Source organism: Bison bison, unplaced genomic scaffold (assembly GCF_000754665.1).
Source record: "Bison bison bison isolate TAMUID 2011002044 unplaced genomic scaffold, Bison_UMD1.0 scf7180017864284, whole genome shotgun sequence".
Classification (NCBI taxonomy): Eukaryota; Metazoa; Chordata; class Mammalia; order Artiodactyla; family Bovidae; genus Bison; species Bison bison.
In genome coordinates, this window is record NW_011494856.1 from 981,313 (window position 1) to 1,001,892 (window position 20,580).

The 20,580-nt window shown below is 49.3% G+C and overlaps 1 protein-coding gene across 2 annotated transcripts in view; it reads right to left on the reverse strand.

The window, feature by feature from the left end:
- Positions 1-2,113: 2,113 nt before the first annotated feature.
- The window catches only part of CLPB (ClpB caseinolytic peptidase B homolog (E. coli)), a 143,312-nt gene continuing 124,845 nt past the window's right edge, over positions 2,114-20,580 (reverse strand). For both annotated transcript variants that reach the window (XM_010849493.1, XM_010849494.1), the window contains 9 exons: positions 16,903-16,980; positions 15,628-15,683; positions 9,956-10,000; positions 9,429-9,590; positions 4,102-4,258; positions 3,262-3,335; positions 2,977-3,096; positions 2,783-2,887; positions 2,114-2,406 (listed from right to left, as the gene is read on the reverse strand). In XM_010849493.1, coding sequence (XP_010847795.1) covers positions 2,158-2,406; positions 2,783-2,887; positions 2,977-3,096; positions 3,262-3,335; positions 4,102-4,258; positions 9,429-9,590; positions 9,956-10,000; positions 15,628-15,683; positions 16,903-16,980 — 1,046 coding nt within the window. In that variant the 3' untranslated portion in view covers positions 2,114-2,157. The remainder of the gene's footprint in view (positions 2,407-2,782; positions 2,888-2,976; positions 3,097-3,261; positions 3,336-4,101; positions 4,259-9,428; positions 9,591-9,955; positions 10,001-15,627; positions 15,684-16,902; positions 16,981-20,580) is intronic.

A 20,580-nucleotide genomic window follows, 5' to 3' on the forward strand; every position in this document is an offset into this window, starting at 1 on the left:
AGAATACCAATTAATACATATAGATGGAATAAGAAAACAATGTCATTATTAGGCAAATATAATATTAATATTTGTTAAAAGCAAGAGCCGGTTGGGAAGATCCCCTGGAGAAGGAAATGGCAACCCACTCCAGTATTCTTGCTTGGAGAATCCCAAGGACATAGGAGCCTGGCGGGCTACAGTCCATGGGGTCACAAAGAGTTGGACATGACTGAGTGACTAACGCGTTTACATTTACATGATGGATGCTAAAATCAACGGGCAAAATTCTATGGATAAATAAGACATCTGTACAGTTTCTATCTTTCTGTGAGATTCTTATTCATTTCAAAGGGAAAATTAGTAATCTTACAGTGGAGAACTGGTATACACAACCTCAGCAGGTATCACCTGCTCTGAGTTATAAGGATGGGCACAGCATCACTTGAGGGCTAGTCTTGCCCAAAATGGAGACCCTCAATCTAGCATGTGAAAACAGCAGACAAACTCAGATTAAGGGACACTCTACAAATTTAACTGACCTGGAGGTTTCAAAAGTGTCAAGATCATAAAATGCAAAGGATGGAGGAACTGTCACAGGTTGAAGGAGATAAAGGAAACGCAACAAGACGTAACACGGGATCCTCGACTGGATTCTGGACCAGGAAAAGGACATCAGTGGGAAAAACGGCAAAATCTGAGTGCCTAGAGATTAGCTAGTAGTACCATATCATGTTAATTTCCTGGTTTTAATAATTATAATTTAATAATTTTTAACAGATGGTTGATGAAGGGTGCATGGAATTCTACTATTGTGTGGTAATTTCCTGTAAGTCTAAAATTATTTCAGAACAAGAAGTAAAACAACAACAACAAAAAAAACTGCTACTAATAAATAAACAAAGAGTGGCAGTCACTGAGGTACAAAGCGGCAGACAGCTCCTTGAGGGGCTGGATGGTGCCTGTTGCAGCATCTGCTGGAGGCCATGTTCCAGCTTCCGGCTGCCCCCCACCCGCCGTGTCATGATATTCCTCCACCACTCGGGGGACTGTGATTCCTGTCCCCATTTTCTGCTTCCTGGAAGAGACTTTCTGACACCAAAGGAGGGTTTCCAAAGTAGCCCTTCAGGGGAGGCTGATGGCATGGTCCTCAATGGTGGCTACTGCAGATGGTTCCCAAGGATGTACGTACCAAGCCTTGCTGTGCCCTGCTAATTAAGCTGAGGCCGAACACGCCTGGTGTATGGAAAAGCCTTGGGGGATGGTGTGCAGTCCTCTGCTTAGTGACTAGCATGCAGACTGCATGAGGGAGCTGTCTATCCCATGTTCACTTAGCTAGGACCACGGTATAAACGGGGCTGAGGCAGACTCCATGGCCATCTGGGTACAGCCCGACCCAAGGATCCCTCCCCCTACAGTTCTCCACTGTCTATGTTGTTGGTCTCCTGCAAGAGAACCCGCAGAGTTAAGCTTGCTTGGTCATTTGGTGCTTCTGTCCAGGCCCCGTGTAGGGTAGGGTAGTACCCAGCCTTCTTCCTAAAGATGCCCAATGCTGGCCTAGTTCCAAGGCTGGAGAGACGTGGTCTGGTCTGACCCCTGAACGTGGGGCAGGGAGGAATAGTAGCTACGACACAGCAGTGGAAGGGGGAAGGGTTCCGAGAGTCCCTTCCCCTTGGAATTCTAGGGCATGGGAAAGAGGAAGCAATGGCTTAAATGCAGAAGCTCTGTGTCTGGGCCTCTGACTTCTCTGCTCCCTGTGGAGACATTCTGGGGACTCAGTAGCATGAGAGCCAGCAGAGGGTAGCAGGTCATAGCCTGGTCCCTGTCTTCTTCCAGCCAGATCTGTTCTCAGCTGCCATACTTCTGAGCTTCCAGAAAACATGATAAAGTTCCAGAGGCTCTGGGACATGAGGATCACGCTGAGGGACAGGGATGAGGGAACTCCCTCTTCTCCCTGCCATAAAGCACAGGAGCAGCTCCCCTCCCAGAGACCTAGGAGCACATGTGGGCCCCACAACGAAGGGGCTAGGGTGGGGCTGAGAAGGCATCTTCCAGGGGCTGTGAGGAGGTAACAGGCCTTAGGCTAGATGCAGAGGGGTGAGAAGCAGGAGGGGAAGGTAGGTCGGTCACCATGCCACAGCCAAGGGGGCTTTATTAGGTGTTGAGGGCACGTAGACGCTAGAGGGTGTGGCACACCTTCTCAGGGTGGAGTGGTGCCTGGATGTCCAATTTGTGGGTCTTGCTGTCCTTATCGATGATCTCCAGCCGCAGCTTGGGGGGACGCCTCTCGGCCTGGGATGAGGACAGTTCAGGACTCCTGAGCAGCTGCTTGTCTGAGTCCTCCACAGTGATGCGCAGGGTGCAGCCCCCCGGCAGCAGGTCCTGCTCATAGGCAGCTGCCAGCTGGTTCACCACTCGGCGCTCCACCTGCAGGCGGTAGGGGAAGCTGTCGTCACTGCCAAAGCCTGGAGGCCCAGCTCTGTTACTTGCTGCCTGGGCAAGAACTTACTCAAAGCTTCAGTTTTTTCATCTGCAAAGGGCTAACAACACGAGCTTGCAGGACAGTACTAACAAGTCAGTAGTCAGTTTCTGAGGTTCCTAGCCCCAGTTCCCTGACGCTGGTAGGTGTTCAAACTCATTTCCCCTCTTGGACAGGGGTTTTACTTGATTATATTGTTTTTGGTTCTGAAGGGGCATCTGCTCTGGGTAAGGACAACCCCAGCCTGCCTGGGCAGGCTGGGAGCCCAGCGAATGGGTCTAGGGGCAACAGAGAGGGAGGTGTGGAGGTCCTCTCAGGACTCACCTCATGCTTGATGGAGCGGGCGCCATAGTGCACATTGTAGCCTTCGACCAACACGTCTGCCACCTCACGGTCCCAGAGCAGAGTGATGTTGTGCCTTTGCTTAGCCTGGGACAGGTCAGACAGCAGCATGTCTGCATGTGGCCCAGGGCTTTCTAGATGTTCCGCCCCCACCCATGGGCAGTCCCTGCTCTTACTCTTTTGGCCCAGAAATTCAACTCCTTGTTGACGAGCTGGATGAGCTCCGAGTGGCAGAAGGGGAGGAAGTAGACGATCTCATTGATTCGTCCCAGAAACTCATCTCTCCGGAAGTGAGCCTGCAGGGCCAGGTTAGGGATGTGAGCTTAGTGACCCAGAGTGGGTAACGGAATTAGTGGACCCTACTGGGGAAGATATGGATGGGAGGGCTTCCACATCTTCACGATGGCTAAGGTGATCCCCTCCAACTCGAGGCTCCAGCGGGAAGGACAAGGAACTCTTACTTTTAGGATGGGGCGAATCACGTTTTCCTTGAAGTTCTTTGAGATGGTGATCTTGTCACTGATCTGGACGTCCCCTGTGGAGACAGAAACATAAACTGCCTGCTCCCTACACCTGGGACCTTTGGGAGCTGTGCTGAACCTTGGCTCCATGACAAGAGCCTGCTCTTGCCCCTGACAGTCTGTATGATCCTGGTCAACATCTTGTGCCCTCTGGGCTTCGGCCTTCTCATCACCTGCACAATCAGAGGACTGGACTGCATACTTCCCAGGCCCTTCCAGTGCTCATGTGCAGTAGGAATTACATGAAGGAGCGGAGGGGAGAGGAGAAGAGTCAGGACTGAGACTTGAGTCCTGAGTTGTAAGAAGGGGGCTGGAGAGTTCAATCCTAGACAGAAGGCTGATAGAAGCAGTGTCCACCCTGACACACTCCCCTTTCCAGCACTTTCCAGGGCCCACCTGTGCCCACCTCCAGGTTTCTGACCTGCCAGCCCCTTGCTGCACCAAAGTGTCCCTCCCTGTTAAGTGCACATCTCTTTAGTCCCCTGAGACCCTGGCCCTCCTCCTGGCCCCACACCTTGGGGTGGCTCTATCCCTGCCTCTGTCTGGAGCCCTCCTGTTACCCGAGAGGCCTGGGGCTTTCTTGAGGAAGTAGGGCACTGTTTGTTGGCCTCCCTCCACTATCTAGTTGGGTGCTTGGTATCTAGTCAGGGCCAGTGAGGGAGAGATGCCAGCCAGGACCTTCATCTGACCCTGGGACCCCGATTCCATCCTTCCCCCGGAGCAGTGTGGCAGCCGTGTCACTTGACTGTTTGCCAAGAAAACGTGGGCCACGTGCCATACCAAGGTTCTCGGCAATCCGGTTACGGCTCATCTCCAAAGCTTCCTGCCTCAGCTGCAGCGCATGCTGTGCTATCTCGTCACTGGCCACGTTTGAGGTCATGATGAAGATGGCGTCCTTGCAGTCGATGGTCTTGCCTTTTCCATCTGTCAGCCGGCCCTGGGAAGGAATAGCAACTGCGTGGTCAGGGAGCGGTAAGGCCGGGCACCGCTTCCAGGAGGTCTCTCCAGAACCCTCTCCCCCTGGCAGTTAGCGCTCCCTCCTCTGGGGTGTCTGAGCACTGTTCTCACACCTTGGTTTCAGTGCTCACCTGCTGGGAGAGCCACCAGCTGAGACTGCATCTGCTGCCTGGCATCTCTCAGGGCACCCAGAAGCCAGTCTGACTGTATAAGCAGCCATCCAACACACTCTCCTGGAGGCCTGCTGTGGGTGGAGCTCTGTGTTGGGGCACTGGGGACTCACTGAGCCTGACAACTCCAGTCTAGAGGAGTGAGGCCAGGAAACAAGCAGTTAGAATTCAGTGGGTTAGGCATTATGATAAAGGGAAGGCCAGGCTGCTATAGGAGGTCACAGCGTATTCTACAGGGCCACTGTGCAGACCAGATAAATGAACTGAAACAGGTATCATCTCTGCATCTTCAGAGCCATCCTCTGGCCTAAGATAAAAAATAATGTTCTTCCTTTAATCAACATGGGAAGTTGCCTTGGAATCTTTCGTTTTTTTCTAGAAGTGACACAGAAGAAAGCATCTTTACTAGACGCAAATGCACCAAGGAAAGAGAAAAGGGGCAACAATAAAGGGAAGAGACAGAAGAACTAGAAAAGTGTAGTTGTCCGGGGCCGTTCAGCTTAAGAGCGAGGAACTCCGCCCACTCAGCAAACTTCAAGGCTCTCATGGTACAACAGCACTTTGCAGTCATTTGTAAAGAAGCACAGGGGCTTTCCTAGTGGCTCAGTGGTAAAGAATCCGCCTGCCAACACAGGAGATGTGAGTTTGATCTGGGTTGGGAAGATTCCTTGGAAAGAAAATGGCAACCCACTCGAGTATTCTTGCCTGGGAAATCCCATGGACAGAGGAGCCTGGTGGGCCACAGTCCACAGGGTTGCCAAAGTGTTGGACACGACTTAGCAACTAAAGAACAACAATGACATATAAAAGCAATAATCAATGCCCTGCTGAGAGGAACTGGTGGAGTTTGCTGTGATGGGCACCCACAGCCACCCCCAGGGCCCTACTCGGTACCTCTGTGAGGGCAGGGGCTGGGTCTTGTTCTCACTGGGTCTTAGAACAGTGCCTGGCATAGAGCAGCCCTCAGCACTTGCTTGCAGACTGTTTGAATCCTCACCACCCCTACAAAGAAACTAAGGCTCCAAGAGCTTAGTTTGTACAAGGTCTCAGAGCTGGAACACAGTCCAGCTGAGACTCTACTGAACAGGCTCACCCCAGCACCCCTGTCTTTCACTGTACACCAGGCTCCTGGGGCCATACCAACAATGTGGGATAAAGGAGGCTTTGTGAAATTTTCTTTCCTAAATAAAAACTTCTCAGAGTTCTTCTAAATTCAGTTTGCATCCTTTGATCCTGACTGGAGAGAAGCTAAGCTACTGGGTCAGGTGTGGGGAGAGGTAGACCTTCTTAGGAATTCACTGGGGCTGCAGACAAAGCATAGCTCCTGCCAATTCTGAGAGCATGGCTCCAGGGAGAGGTCACTGACAGCCTGAGGGGCCCTGCCCCAGGCCAGTGATTCGGGGCCCTACCCCAGCCTCAGGCAACCATTCCTTCTTAAGTATGTTCCTTTCCCTGGCTGCGAGGGCCTCACTCAAGGTCAGCCCTTGCTTCTAAAGCAGATGCAAAGGCAGACTAGCCCTAGCTCTCAGAGGTAAAAAAAGAAAGGCATGTGCATTAACTGAGCACCTACTGTGTACTGGGCATGGTACCAAGTGCTTTTCTGCCTCACTTTACGCTGGCCCGTGGCACAGGCCTCTCAGGAGGTGTTAGCTCCAAGGGCGTCTATTCAAAGGGGACCTTGAGATCCAGTCGTGGTCATTCCCCCGTCCCAGCCTTGAGTGGGAAGAGGAGAAGGACGGGTACAAGCAGATGTCCCTGAGCTTGGCCATTAGCTCCCCACTTCACCCCCTGCCTACGAGTTACAACACGACAGATCCACTGAGGGCAGTTCTAGTTTTGGGGACCAGGTCTGCGTGTGCGTGGATGACCCCGCTGTGTTCACAGTGCTCGTCCCTGAGGACTGAGTGCACACACGGCTATACTGGCCAGAGCAATAACCCGCGGCCATTCCGTTCTGAGAGATCAAAGCTCTGCTCATAACGGGGCCTGGGGATGGGTCCCTGGCGGGCCAGGGGAGCAGGTGCAGTGCATGACTGGCCCAAGGGTGACTTTCAGTGTTTGTGCCTCCTCCTCAGAGTCCTTGGCAATAAAATGTGTCCCAAAGAGGGAGCTGTGGCTGACCCGCCTCCCAACTGGAGTGCACGCATGCGGGTGAGGTGTGAATGCTCACTGCAGGGTCACAAGGGCTGCTTCCCCACTGGCCCCCCATTTCTGTCCTCGAAGGGAGGCACAGAGAGTGGGCTTCCTGGGACTTGTGCCCTGTGCTGTAGGTCTGGGGTCAACTGGGAAGTGAGCTGCATTAGCTCTGCTTGGTGACAGCTTTGCTAGGGCTCCCACTTTTCTGGGCCTAAGCTTGGGGGATCTGGGATGGGTGGATCTGGGGTGGGGGGCGCGAGTCTCTATGCCCCTTAGTCCTACTGATCCTAGGGCAGCACTCACCACAGTGGCTGAACTGCTTTTTGCTGCCTGTCTCCCCCTCACTCCCGAGCACTGAGGCAGGGGCTGTGTCTGTTCTGCCTGTTTCCCCTCTGCCTGCCTGCACTAAACCACACTCTTCTAATTTGCCTCCTACTCTCTGGCAATTCCCTCTGGGTCTTTGCAGAGAGGTCGCAAGCCTTGTCTCTGCTTACCAGACTCTCACCAGGTGAGAGCGCTCGTCCATTCCTGTGGCTTGTGACTCTTTCTGTGCTGAAGCACTCCTGAGTCTATTCCAGCACAGACCTCTCTTGCACTCCAGACAAGCAACTTCCTGGACATCTCCATCTGGCTGTATCCCAGGTATTTCATTTTCAACACTTCTGAACCTTAGCTCCTCACCTTCCTCAATCTGTTGCTCACATCTCTGTGTTCCCTGCCTCTGATAGGGGCAGAACCCATGGGTCAGGCCAGAGACACTTCCACTGGTCACCCTTGTCACCTCCCTGTCTCCTCACTTGGGAGTTCTCTCCATCCAATGGCCCTGCTGTAGAGCACGTCTCCCCAGCCCTCACTAGGACTCTTCAACAGTCTCCTCGCTGGTCCCTCTTCTTCCTTCTAGTCCATTTACTCACTGCTGCCTACAGGAGCTTTATAAAAGGAAAATTCAATCATGCTTTTCCCTTGCCTCAAGTCTTTGAAAGCTTCTTACTCTCCAGCAAATAAATCCACGCTCCTTTGCCTGAGATTCTAATCTGCCCCTGTCTATCTCACCCATCTACCTCCACCATTCTGTTCTCACCTTCCCTCGCAGTCGGGCAATTACTGAAAGGCTGCAGTCCTCTGGATGAAGCAGGCTGCCTCACGCCTCTCTGTGCCTACACACAAGGTGTCTACTGCCAACCCTAACATACTGAATTAAGTTAGTTGACGGGGTGTTTCCCCTGGTGCTGGGGGCTCTGAGAATGCCTGGAAAGACTAGGTACCTGGGAGTTATTATTTAAGCTGTGGGTTCTAGGAACTGGAGTGCCTGGGTTCAAACCCTTGATTTTCTCTTCCCAGCTGTGTGACCATGGATGAATCAGTTATCTCACTGTATCTCAGTTTCTACATTTGCCACACTGAGGTAGTAATAATGACTATCTTCATATGGTTATCGGGAAGATTAAAGGAGTTCATAAAACAGTGCCTTGCACATAAAGTACAAAAATGCCAACTTGATCGCATCCCTTTTCTACCTGATAGGGCAGGTTTGGGTCTCGTCCATAAGCTGTGTACCTGAATCCTATTAACAGTCTAGAATGGAGTTGGGGGAGTATCAGAGCACAGGTGTTGGAAACAGAATATGTGACCCTTGAAGGACTGGCCTTCATTCCTCAGTAGGAGTTCTCAGGATAGGGAGCAGATAAGAGCCTAGGAGGAGGGCAATAAAACTGGGGCAGCCAAGGATGCTGGGCTCGGAGGGGAAGCCAGTGAGTGGGCAGCTGTGGGGACACTTGGATCTGGCTCTGGCTGGCTTGGTACCTGGTGTGCTATTTGGTCCAGGGGTATCCATTCCTGTATCTCATCAGCGAACCTGTGAGATTTTGAGAAGCAAACCCCTTTCCATTTTCCCAGGGCTGGATGGGGCTGAGTGGAAAGGCGGGCTGGACTTGGTCTGCCCATGTGCTGGCTAACACAGCCTCTGCATGGGAGCAGAAGGAAGGCCTCACCTGGAACAGGTGGATGTCAGCCCCTCCCCTGACAGTAAGCCCTCCCTCCCCTGCTCAAGATAAGGAGAGGTACAGCGGGGAGACCTGGGCTCTGGGACCAGATGTGTCTTGAGACCATTTATGGCTCCTCTGGCCTTGTGCTCTGTGGCCTTGTGCAAGTCATTTACAACCTCTTGAACTTGTTTCTACATCTGTTATAAAAGGTTACTACCTTGCCTGGCTATTGTGATGATTAGCAATAAAGTCTGTAACATCTTTAGCACAAGCCTACTGCATAGACTGCTGAATAAAAGGAAGCTGTTCTCATCTAGAGCTCACTCAGTCAGTTGAGAGGGAGACTGTTCTCGTTTGTGATGAGCCGGGAGCTGTTCAGAAGAAGAACACTCCATAAGCCAGGGCACCACCATTCCATCATCACTGCAATGGTCACAGACAGCAGTAACATTACTAACATTTTAAAGAACTGGTGAAGATGATGGAAGGAAGGAGCAGGAGCCGTCTGAGTGAGATTCTTGGAGCTTACTGGATCCAGCCTCCCTGTTTTTCACATGAGGTTCCTAGAGATGGAGCTGAGCTGGAACTAAAAATTCAGGTCTCACTCTCTCCTGGCACTTCTGCCCCATTCTCTCTTTAAAAGGGACCTGGGCAGCCACAACATTTCAACTTTTGGGCCCTGCTTGTTTTTCCTAGAGTGCCCAGTCTGGGCCCTGGTCCAGAGAAGGGGTGAAGCCACATCTGCTAACTGAGAAGCAGGAACTTGATGAACGACTGACTCCGGATCCACAGGTCCTGCTGCTCATAGCCCCCTCATACCTACAGGTGTCCCCCAGCCAAACCCAGCCCCATGACTCACCTCATCAAACAGCTGCAGCATGATGGTGAGCACATCTGGGTGGGCTTTGTCTACCTCATCAAAGAGCACCACGGCGTTGGGGCACTGCTTCAGCTTCTTGGTCAGCTGGCCACCCTCCTCATGGCCAATGTAGCCTGGTGGGGACCCGATGAACTTGGCTACCTGGCGGAAGGAGAGAATTAAGTTAGGCAGGCCTTTCCATCCTTTCAGTTTCCAATACGGGGCATGCACGGTAAGCTGGCTTTGTATACTGTTAAGACTGCCTGTTTCAACAAGGTGAGGTTATCTCTTGGGGTGGAAGGAATCTTGCTGTGATAGGAGAGCAGTTGGATCTCTTCTATGTTTATTCTTCAGAGCAAATCCTATGCAAAACAGATGGACCCCACTGTGTACATATGTCCCCAAAGGACAAATTCCAAGGCTGCTGTAATTATCTCAGGCTTGAATGACAAGTCACATCAAAATACCCAGGCAGAGTCATGTTGACAGGCTTTCCAAACCAGACTTCCCCAAGGACTCTCACTCACCTCATGCCGCTCCTGGAACTCAGACATGTCTAGCCTGATGAAACCCTGTGTGGAAACAAGCACGAGTCCATTTGAAGATAGGAAGGCAGAGGGAAGGGCTGAGGAGGAGAGCATCTCAAATATCTTCTGGGCTTTCAAGCCACACCAAGCCAAGATCTTCTATCCCATTCTCATGACACAGTGTTTTCTGGCTCCTTGTCTCCTTTTTTGTCCACTCATCCCCTAAATGATTCCCTCACTCCCTACCTTAATAAATCCAAGTCACGTCCCTGCCCTTAAACTGGCCTGGAAAGTCTTTTTTTCAGGCTTCTACTAGGCCTGATCACCGCATCATCCACTTACCACACATTTCCTGAAGGCGTCCTGTGTGTGCTGAGCACTAGAGCTATGTATGTCTCTGTCCTCTAGGAGCACCGGAGTGGGACAGGCTGACATAGACAAAGTCAGCCACCACCAGCGTGGACCATGATGAGATGGAGGGGAGCGACAAACACCCAGACAGCTCCACGGTGTCCTCCACTCTGCAAGTCTACATAGGCACAAGTCCTTTTGCTTTAGTTTTCTTCTATTTTTCAAAGAGTATAGTTGATTTGCAAAGCTGTTAGTTTCAAGGGTACAGCAAAGTGATTCAGTTATACCCACACACAAAGACACATATATATTCTTTTTCAGATTCTTTTCCATTACAGGTTATTACAAGACATTGAATATAGTTCCCTGTGCTATACAGTAGGTCCTTATTGTTTATCTTTTTTATACATAGTAGTGTGTATCTGTGGAGAAGGCAATGGCACCCCACTCCAGTACTCTTGCCTGGAAAATCCCATGGACGGAGGAGCCTGGTGGGTTACTGTCCATGGGGTCACGAAGAGTCGGACACGACTGAGTGGCTTCACTTTGACTTTTCACTTTCATGCATTTGAGAAGGAAATGGCAACCCACTCCAGTGTTCTTGCCTGGAGAATCCCAGGGACGGGGAAGCCTGATGGGCTGCCGTCTATGGGGTCGCACAGAGTTGGACACGACTGAAGCGACTTAGCAGCAACAGCAGCAGTGTATATCTGTTAATTAACTGTTAATTTATCTGCTCCCCATTTCCCCTTTGGTAACTACAAGTTTGTTTTCTGCCCGTGAGTCTATTTCTATTGTGTAAATAAGGTCATTTGTATCACTTTTTAGGCTGCACAGATAAATGATATCACATGATTTTTGTCTTTCTCTGACTTACTTTATATAGTTTGATAATTTCTAGGTCTATCCATGTTGCTGCAAATGGCAGTATTTCATTCTTTTTGATGGCTTAATAATATTCCAACCTCCCTCCCCATCCATTCCTCCATTGATGGACATTTAGGTTGCTACCATGTCCTGGCTATTGTAAATACTGCTGCTATGAACACTGGGGTACATGTATCTTTTTGAATTAGAATTTTCATCATCTTCAGATATATGCCCAAGAGTAGGACTGCTGGATTATATAACTCTAGCTTTTTTTTAAAAAAAGAATCACCATACTGTTTTCTAGAGCGGCTGCACCAATTTACATTCCCACCAACAATGAAGGAGGGTTCCCTTTTCTCTACACCCTAGTTTACTTTTCTTTTAAACTAATAAATCTGATTTATTTACATGTTTTCACGTCATTCAAGTGCTCTCCACAACACTGCTTGCAGCCCTTCTCTCTCCACGGTTGGGCCTAGGGGTGCTTTCCAAGGGAGGTGACCTCCTGGGTGAGGCCCTACCATAATTAGGCCCAGGGATAGAATACTGTCTAGAGTGGGATTTGCGAGTTAACACAAGCAGAATGCCTTCTCCTTTTTATGAAGAACTCAGGGACTTAGGGTGTTATAAGGGGATTCAGAGGTACCCTGTCTCTCCACCCAGATAAGGGTTCCCCAGAGACTCCTCAGGTTCCTCTCCTACTGGCACCCACTGACTACACTTCTCTTAAAAGCTGAGGAACAGCGGGTGCCAAGACCTGAGAGGGAGGTATTAATGGCTATATCTGAAATGCAGGCCATACTGCAGTTCAGCTGCTGGTCAGAAATTCAGTCTGTGAAGTATTCTAGTTTTCTCTGTCCTGTCACTCTGTATCTGAGGTATAGGGCGGCAGAAAGAGCCCTGGACTCGGCTTCCAACCCCAGTTCTCCACTGTCTGTGGCCTTGACCAGGCTGCCTTCCCTTTTAGAGGTGCTGTTTCTTCACCCTACGTCCTCTCCCTGTTTCACCAGAGGCCTGAGGACAGGCCCTAACCCAAGAGGTGGGAAAGACCCCGGAGAAATTCTTAAGGCCATGTGGGGTGATCACTGCTATCAAGGATGAAGCATTAGCCAGTAAGCATCTTCACAGGGCCCCAGGCAGCTTGGCCAAGAGAGACATAGGCTTCAGGGAGGGTAGGAAGAGAGACATGGGGAAGCTGGGAGTGCTGGAAGCAATGGGCTGGAAGCCATGAGATGGGCATCTGATAACAGCTGAGACTCACTGAGTGCTTACTATGTGTTTGGCAATGTTCTAAACAAGCTAGAACCCACGTTCTAAAGGGCTTAGAACATGAGTAAGTCTAAGAGATAAGTACTATTACCATCCCCACCTTATAGATGAGAAGACTGTCACGGATTAAAGTAATTTGCCCAGGGTCTCAAACCGACAATCTGGCTCCAAGTCTGTGCTCTTAGCCTCTATACTCTGTTGTTTCATATGTCCCACTCCCTCAATCAGCTGGGCTTTTGGCATCTTCATCTTAAGGGTTCTGAGTTTTGTGCCCAGAACCAGTGTCAGTCAATGTCCTACGATAAGAGGGAGTATAGACTTCAGTGCTTACTTACTCTTATGTCAAGTTACTAAGTTCTTCTACTGATTTGCTAAATAACTCTGAACAAATATCAGGGCTTGATTTTCTTAGCGGGAATAATTTTGGTTTCACATGATCTTAGCTTAGGGTTATCTAGAAGTGAGGCAACAATAATAACAACAGTGAAAGTGAAAGTGAAGTTGCTCAGTCCTGTCAAACTCTTTGCAACCCCATGGACTGTAGCCTACCAGGCTCCTAAGTCCATGGGATTTTCCAGGCAAGAATACTGGAGTGGGTTGCCATTTCCTTCTCCAGGGGATCTTTCAGACCCAGGGATCGAACCCGGGTCGCCAGCACTGCAGTCAGATGCTTTACCGTCTGAGCTACCAAGGAAGCCAGTAATAATAATAGTATCCAACATGTACTGATTGCTTACTAATGTGCCAAGAATAGTGTACAGCATTTTACATCATTATCTCACTTAACCTTCATGATAATTCACTGAGATAGGTACCATTATTGCACCCATTTTACAGATGAGGAAACTGATGTAAACAGAGATCTCAGCCAACTCCACAGAGTAGTTTAGAGCTGAACTCAGATCCCTGCTCTTGATCCCTTCATCATACTATAACTGTGGTCTTTAGAGCTCCACCACCCTATCTCAGGATGAAATCACAGGATGCCGTTAAGGTTTTTTTCTCCGTTAAGGTTTTTTTCTCAAGGATTATTAACTCTAATAATGGAAGTTAACGAAGCTGCTCAATTTGGGAAAAACAGTGGAGTTTAATAAGAGAAAAAAAAAAAAAACTCATAGGAGGTCTGATAAAGAAATTATAAAAATGTGCAAACAGGGATTTCTCTGGCAGTCCAGTGGTTAAGACTTCATATATCCACTGCAGGGGGGCATGGGATCAATTCCTGGTTAGAGAACAAATATCCCATATGCTGTGTGGTGTTGCCGAAACAAGAAAAAAGTGCAAACAAGTCTTTGTGAGGTAGCCAAGTCTGGAGGTATCAGTGACTCTTTTCAAATGAGGAAACTAAGGTACAAGAAAGCCAGAGCTTGAATTCAAGTCACCGACTCCCAGGCCAGTGCTTGTTCACTGAGTGAGCCCTCCTTTACACTGGGGCCTGTAGATGACACTCCCCACACATCAGTCCTTGGATCCTGGCAACATCAGGTATCCTGGTTAGACAAGCTTACAGTTCAGAACCCTCAGATTATAAAGGCATGTCTCAAACATGCCTGTTACATGGCCAGATAATGTCCATGCTAAACACAGATGTTGTAATGAGTTGATCCACAGGGCTGGTCAAAGTAGGAGTTTTATAAAAGTACCAACTCTGATTTAAAAATATATGGATGATTATATTCTCACGCCCCTCGTCTCCCTATGTGACACAAGGACAAGAAGGACAGGTTTATAATCTAGTCTTCTCTTGCAGCAGAGAACAGTTTTGAGAGAATAGCTGACAGACTGGATTCTCATTTTACTTCTTCGCCTAACAGGTGCCCTTAACGTTGCAGGGTCTCAGTATTCTCATCTGAAAAGTGGTTCTAATTTGGCATTTAAGCTATTTTCCTTGTAAAATCAAATAAGACAGTAGATGGGAGTGCTGTGAAAGGATGGAGTGATGGATAAATATGAGACAAGGGATCAGGTACTTGATGGGTGTTAGAGCCTGAGCTCGCTGTGATTCACAGTATTTCACTTGATGCTCACAGTAATCTTAGACACAGGACTGATTAGCTTTATTTGAGGCAATAGCTGAAACTTGGAGGGGTAAAGCAACATGCCTAGGGCCAGCAGAACCTGCGCCAAGGAATGGCTGACTCCAGAGTCTGGATCACCCAGCCCACTATCTCCAAGGGGAGAGGGTGGTAGGCACTTCCATCTCCTGGGTGAAGCATGCACTGAAGGATGCCATCGTCAGCTTTCAGGACACCCTTCACAAGCTGAAATCTGCCTCTCGTTTAGATGCTCCAACTGAAAAAAGACTTGCATCGTCCATCTTTTATCAAGCCCTTTCTCCTTTCTACACCAGCAAGTCAGCAGATACTTTCCTTCTACTTCCACTGTTTATGAAGACATATTAAGACAGCTTGGATAAGGAGATTATAATTTGTAATTAAATATTAACCTTTCTGACAGTATTAAAATTAAACCACTCAGAATTCTTCATCCCTAATCAGGTGGTTCCTGCCCGTAACTACATCTTCTCTAATAGTTTCACTAGTTTATGGCCCTTTCCAGAGTGCTAATTGTTTCAATCGCTGCCAACCTGATGAATTGGCCTAAAAAAGCCGTTTCAGTTGGAACATATTAGCATGCCGTGTGCTGCTTCTTGCCTGCCTGCCTGCCTGTCGAGTGGGTCTGCCCTGGCTTTGGGTGAGGCAGCTCATAGCTACTGGCACAGTCAGCAGAAGGGACCATGGACACAGCTCAGGAGGACACAGCCTCAGCTACCTTGTTTTCTGTGGCTGCCAGGCCCTCAGAGAGGTGGTGAAGGGGGAGCCAGGCCGCAACAGGACAGGAGTTGGCCAGGACTCTGTTGCTGGCAGAGTTCTAGGCAGTTCCTTATTGCCTCAGCTAGGGAGGCTTTCCACAGAAATTAGGCAAGGGTACCCAGGGTTGTGGGCAACCTGCAACGCCTCCAGACTGGGAAGCTAGGAGGAAGAGAAATGTCTGGTTTTAAGTTGAAATGTTTCTGCAGTCTCCAAGGACTGCTCTGACATTTTTCTCTGTGTGAAACAATTTCTTGTCAGCCTTAGTAAGTCAAACTGAGCAGGTCTCGGAAAGCCAGAGTCTGAACAAGGGGATGGACACTTGTGCGAGCTCTCCATGGCCTGCCAATTGCGCCTAGTTCCAGCCCTTACCTTTTTGGCATCTTTGTGCATATATTTAGCTGTCTGCTTGGCCAGTTCTGTTTTTCCTAGTAGAAGGAAAAGAGAAGTATTGGGTTAGGAGATGACTATCTCCTGGAATGAAAGAATATTAGAAATATTAGAATATTAGAAATGCATGGATGCTGGAAATAATACATGTTATAGAAGGGAACAGAACAGAAAGGGTGACTCAAAGTCACCAAGGGAAAACTGATGGTAAATCTGGGACCAGAATCAGAGTCTGCATTGTATCTTGATTTTTCTGTGGATGGGGACTGAAACTTTTTCTCTATGGTAGCATCTAAAAGTGGGAGGTTGTCTCATACAATCCAGAGCCATCTTGTCCTTCGAATCCCAGCACAAACCTTGCTTTTCCTAGAAGCACCTTGACTCCCTGGCTCATTGTACTGTCTCTCTCTGGACATCCATGGTCCTGCCATCTAAGCTAGGCCCTGGAGCCACAAGGCCAAACAGAGGCTGGGAGAAGATAGAAGCCACCCCTCCCTGGCTTTACAGCTTTATTTTGTAACATAAAGAAAGGATGACGATACCAAAGTGATGGCTCTGAAGGGCCATTTGGTATGATGGTCAAGTCTTTGGAAGTCACTGCCTGTCTAGTATGGCTCAAGGTCTATGATATAGTGTGAAGTGATGGTAACCCTTTGGGACCCTACATCAGAGGCAGCAACCATGAAGATGCTGAGGGGGAAGAGGAAGCTACAAATGCATGTAATTCCCCATAAAGACAATGGGAGGGCAGCGATGTGGGACTGTGAGGGTGGAGAGTGAGAGGGTGAGAACACTTCAGATAATCCAGCCCAACTGGCTATAAAAATCCCCAACCAACTTCACTGCAACCAGTTCTGCTATGCACTTAGCACTGTGCTGACCATCAGTGGCTTTCTTTAGCTTCCTAGAGGGTTCTGGCCCAGGCTACACTAGATAAGGCTGGTGCCCTGGGCAGTGGAGGTAGTTCAACTACTCCTACAGGGCAGCGTCTGGGGTTGCAGAGTGGCTGGACCAGGACTAACAGGCCCCCAAGGGCCTAGCCCTCCTGGTGAATCAGGCCCTGCACCACAGCTTCCAGAGGGAGAGGCATAATTCCAGCTGTTTCAATGTGACAGATGATCCTCTGCTGGCTCTGTAATTCGAAGGCAGTTGTTTTGGGAACTGGAGTTGAACTAGAGGAGGGTCGTGTGACTCTGGTCCATAGCAGCTGGGGCTCCCCCAGCTCTCTTCCCCACAGGCTGATCTACTCCCTGTTACCTATTCCAGATGATCCCAAGAAGAGGAAGACCAGGGGGTGTTCTTCGTCGTACCAGCCATTCTCCTTCCTCCGGATCGCTATGGCCAAACACACAAGACGGGAGGACAGAGAGGGAGGCAGATAAATCAATGACACAAAAGGCAGGATAATTATCACTAAGTATACAATATGTTTTACTGCTCTGCGCCCACTCAAAGTCCTCACTACCATTAGTGCTGCCTAATCTGATTAGTTGGCAAGGCCCCTAGAGACACCTAATCAGGTTAGCATGGATTTGGAAAGCTGCCCAGAGCAGATTTCGGATAAAGTTTTCCAGGATGAGCACTCAGCGTTGCCAGGGAAACTGAAAGGCTGGTGGATGGTGAATGGAGGTGAAGGGGGTGGGGGACTGACTGGTGAAGGAGAATTGGAGAGGAACTTTAGATCCCGGCTGGTAACCCATCTACTCACAACTGGTTGGCAGCTGAGCCTCCCCCTATGCAAATGGGAGAGGCAGAAGCCCATGGCAGGGCCTTGGGGACTGGGGTGTGAGCTCTGAACTCTTTCCCATTTGGGGGCAGTAAGGTCTGCTGTTAGGAAATATAGCCAAATGCACTTTCTGGAAGCCAGTCAAGGGTACTGTGGAGCTCAGGGCAAGGAAGGGTGAGCCACTTGCTAGCACCTCCACAACCATGGCCTCCAATGGACAGAGGTGCGGGAGGGGAACAGACATGTACCAAGTTTCTTGGGGCTCAGCTCTGTTACAGTAAGCGCTGACCTCTCCTCTCCAGGAGGAAATATATAATCAAGGGCTCTGCATGCCACACAGAGTGGGAGAACCAGGCTCAGAAGCATCACCCAAGTATAAGAGTAAGGAGCAGAATGAGGCAGAACCATCTGAAGAATCATTTATTTAATAAATGATTAAATAAATGTTATCTCCTAGGCCCAATGGAAAAATCGCCAACATTTTATTACTCAAGACCCATTCAGATAACCCTGAGTAGAAAATATTATTTTCAATTCCATCAGATTGAACAGGAAACTGAAACAAGAGATAAAGATATCTGCCCAAGTCACAACAACTAGTAGGTTACCAGCTGACTGGTGGAGATGGTAGAGTTGCATTGCTAAACCTGTCTTCTATTTTGGTCACATATGGTTATAAAAAGTGGATTAATTTGGGTTGCATAAATGGAAACACACACTCAGAAGCAGGAAGGGGTGAGAGCACTGTGCAATGTCAAAGTTGGTCTGCAGATGGAACAACATCTATGGTCTGCTCCTCAGAGAGCTGAGGGGAGATGAGCAAAGGAATATATGTTGGAGGACAAGGCCTGGAAACCAAGTCAATGGAGGAGGAGTTGACAGTCTTAGGGAAGCGTCTTCAGTTCTGAGGTGCAAAGATCATCCATACTACACACTGTGTGGTATAATCTATATCTCTGGGTTTCATGGAAGTGGCTGGGGAGGTCAGGGAAGGCCTTCAGAAGAAGTGGAAATGATGACAGATCAGACTAGGCAGGATCTGAAGGGGAAGAGGTGGCAGTATGACAGAGGTTGTGGGGGGGACAGGAATGAACAGGAGTAGCTGTGGGTGGGATCAGACCACAGAGGTCTCGAATGCCTGTCTCAGGAGTACATGTCCACACTGTGGGCTTTCTCACCTCAATCTCTAATGCTTCTTCCTAAGATACTTTCTAGTTCTGGCCTCAGAAGAAACAGAAACTGTCCATGGACACCGGACAAGCCACTCTGCCTGCCTGGATTCTCTCCCTGAGATTTCTGAGAGGAGTCTGAGAAACCACTCAGTCTAACCTCTCCCTTGGGTTAGGCTGAGATCATCTCTGAACTGACTGGCTTGGTCCTCTGGAAGAATGGCCATGAGGGGAACCCACAGGCCTCGCAGGTATCCAGAGGCTAGGCATGAAGACAAAGAAGCCCTAGCCTGGCGAAAGGGGAGGCCCCAGTGTTCTGACAGAAGCAACACCCTGTGGGTGAGGGTGTTTGGGAAGGTAGAGACCTATAAAAGGACAAAGGCTAGACTTCTGTGAATATATGTGTAGGATGTGTGCTGAGGTAAAGGTGAGAATGGGGGCTTATCTGAAAGGAGTCACACTTCTCCAAAAGTTGAATAAGTTGAGAATCTAGGTTTGAAAGAAGCTGAACATAAACTAGATTCAGGCTTCATGGGGGTATCTGGGGAGGCCAAAGTACCCAGGCATCACTCAAATGGGGAGCCCGGGGAGAAGAGTTCCCCAGGTGTTGTGAACCTTGGGTTCTGATCTTGACTTCTCTTTCACGAAGCTTCCCAGCCCACCAAGAGCTACATGCCTCTGGGCTAAACAGTTCAAAAACACCATGGAGAACATGGAATTGGATTACGCCTGGGGCCATCTTTCCCCCCTTCTTTTCTAATAACGCACCTGGGAGAGAGCTCTTTATAATGCCAAGCAGACTCCACTGCACAGCTGTCCCTGGTCAATTCTGCTGGACTCAGGGCATGAGTCTGGGGTGGGCTCAATCTGGCCCCCCCGTGAAACAGGCAAAATGCCAACCATTAAACAATTACAACTCTGGATATTTCTAATAATATCTGAAGAGAAAAACGGCCAAGCAGATGGTGTCCGACAGAATGAAAAATGGAAGTAGCTAGAAAAGACTGAAGAAGGCGGGCCCCCGGGTGTGTGGTTGGTAGGGCAGCTGAGGGCTAAGACTGGGAACCTTAGGGTCCTGTCAGGCTGGGGCAGAGGCTGGGACAGAGACCTGGCTGGGTCCACTTGGGATGTGGTCACAGATATTCGTGCTCTCACTGTGGACAAGCAAATGCAGCAACTTCCTCTGCTAGCACTTCAGAGCCTATAAAGAACTTCTGTAGACATAACTTCATTTGAGGCTGGTTACAAACCCACGAGGCAGGCAGGGCACGTAACTTGATTCCCATTTTACAGATGAGATCATACATATAAAGAAGTGAGGTGACCTGCTCAAGGTTACACAGGTAGATAAATGGACCTGGGCTTTACCCCTCGTGCTGGCCAGCTCTTGAACCTGAACTGGTGGTTCAGGAGTTTAGAGGGAGGACCTGGCTGTTTCCCACACAGCACCCCGCATTCCCTCACCTCACCTGGAAAGTTGCTCCTCTGTAGTCTTTCAATCTGGCTGCCTCAGTCACTCCATACATGGTCTCAGGAGCCCCTGCCCCTGACCATCTCTTGACCAGTGCTCTCTGGTCTCAAGGTCCCCTGAGCAGGAAGCTCAGCCCATCTGGCCTGTCCCATCTCTGGGGCTCCAACAGGCTTGGCAGCCTCTCCATATGCTGGACCAGTGACAGGGTCCCCTCGCTGGGTCTTCTGGCCATGTGGACCACTACCACTCATCCTACATCTCTCCTGCAACAACTCTTCCAGCTGACTCCATATCACACCTGCCCCAATAACCCCCGTGTTCATTGACGGGGCGGTGCGGTAGGGAGGGCAGGAGCCACAGGATCTAGTTTGGGGTCCCGGCTCTGTCACTTATTAGCTGACTTTGAGCTCAACACTTACTCCTTTAGAAGCCTGGTTTCTTCATCTCTAAAATGGGACTAGCTATACGTGCTCAGTCGGCCCCTCATGAAGATTAAAATGAGTTAATGGTTATGAAAGTGATTTGTAAGTTGCAAAAAAAAAAAAAAAAAAAAGAATAAGAATAAAAAT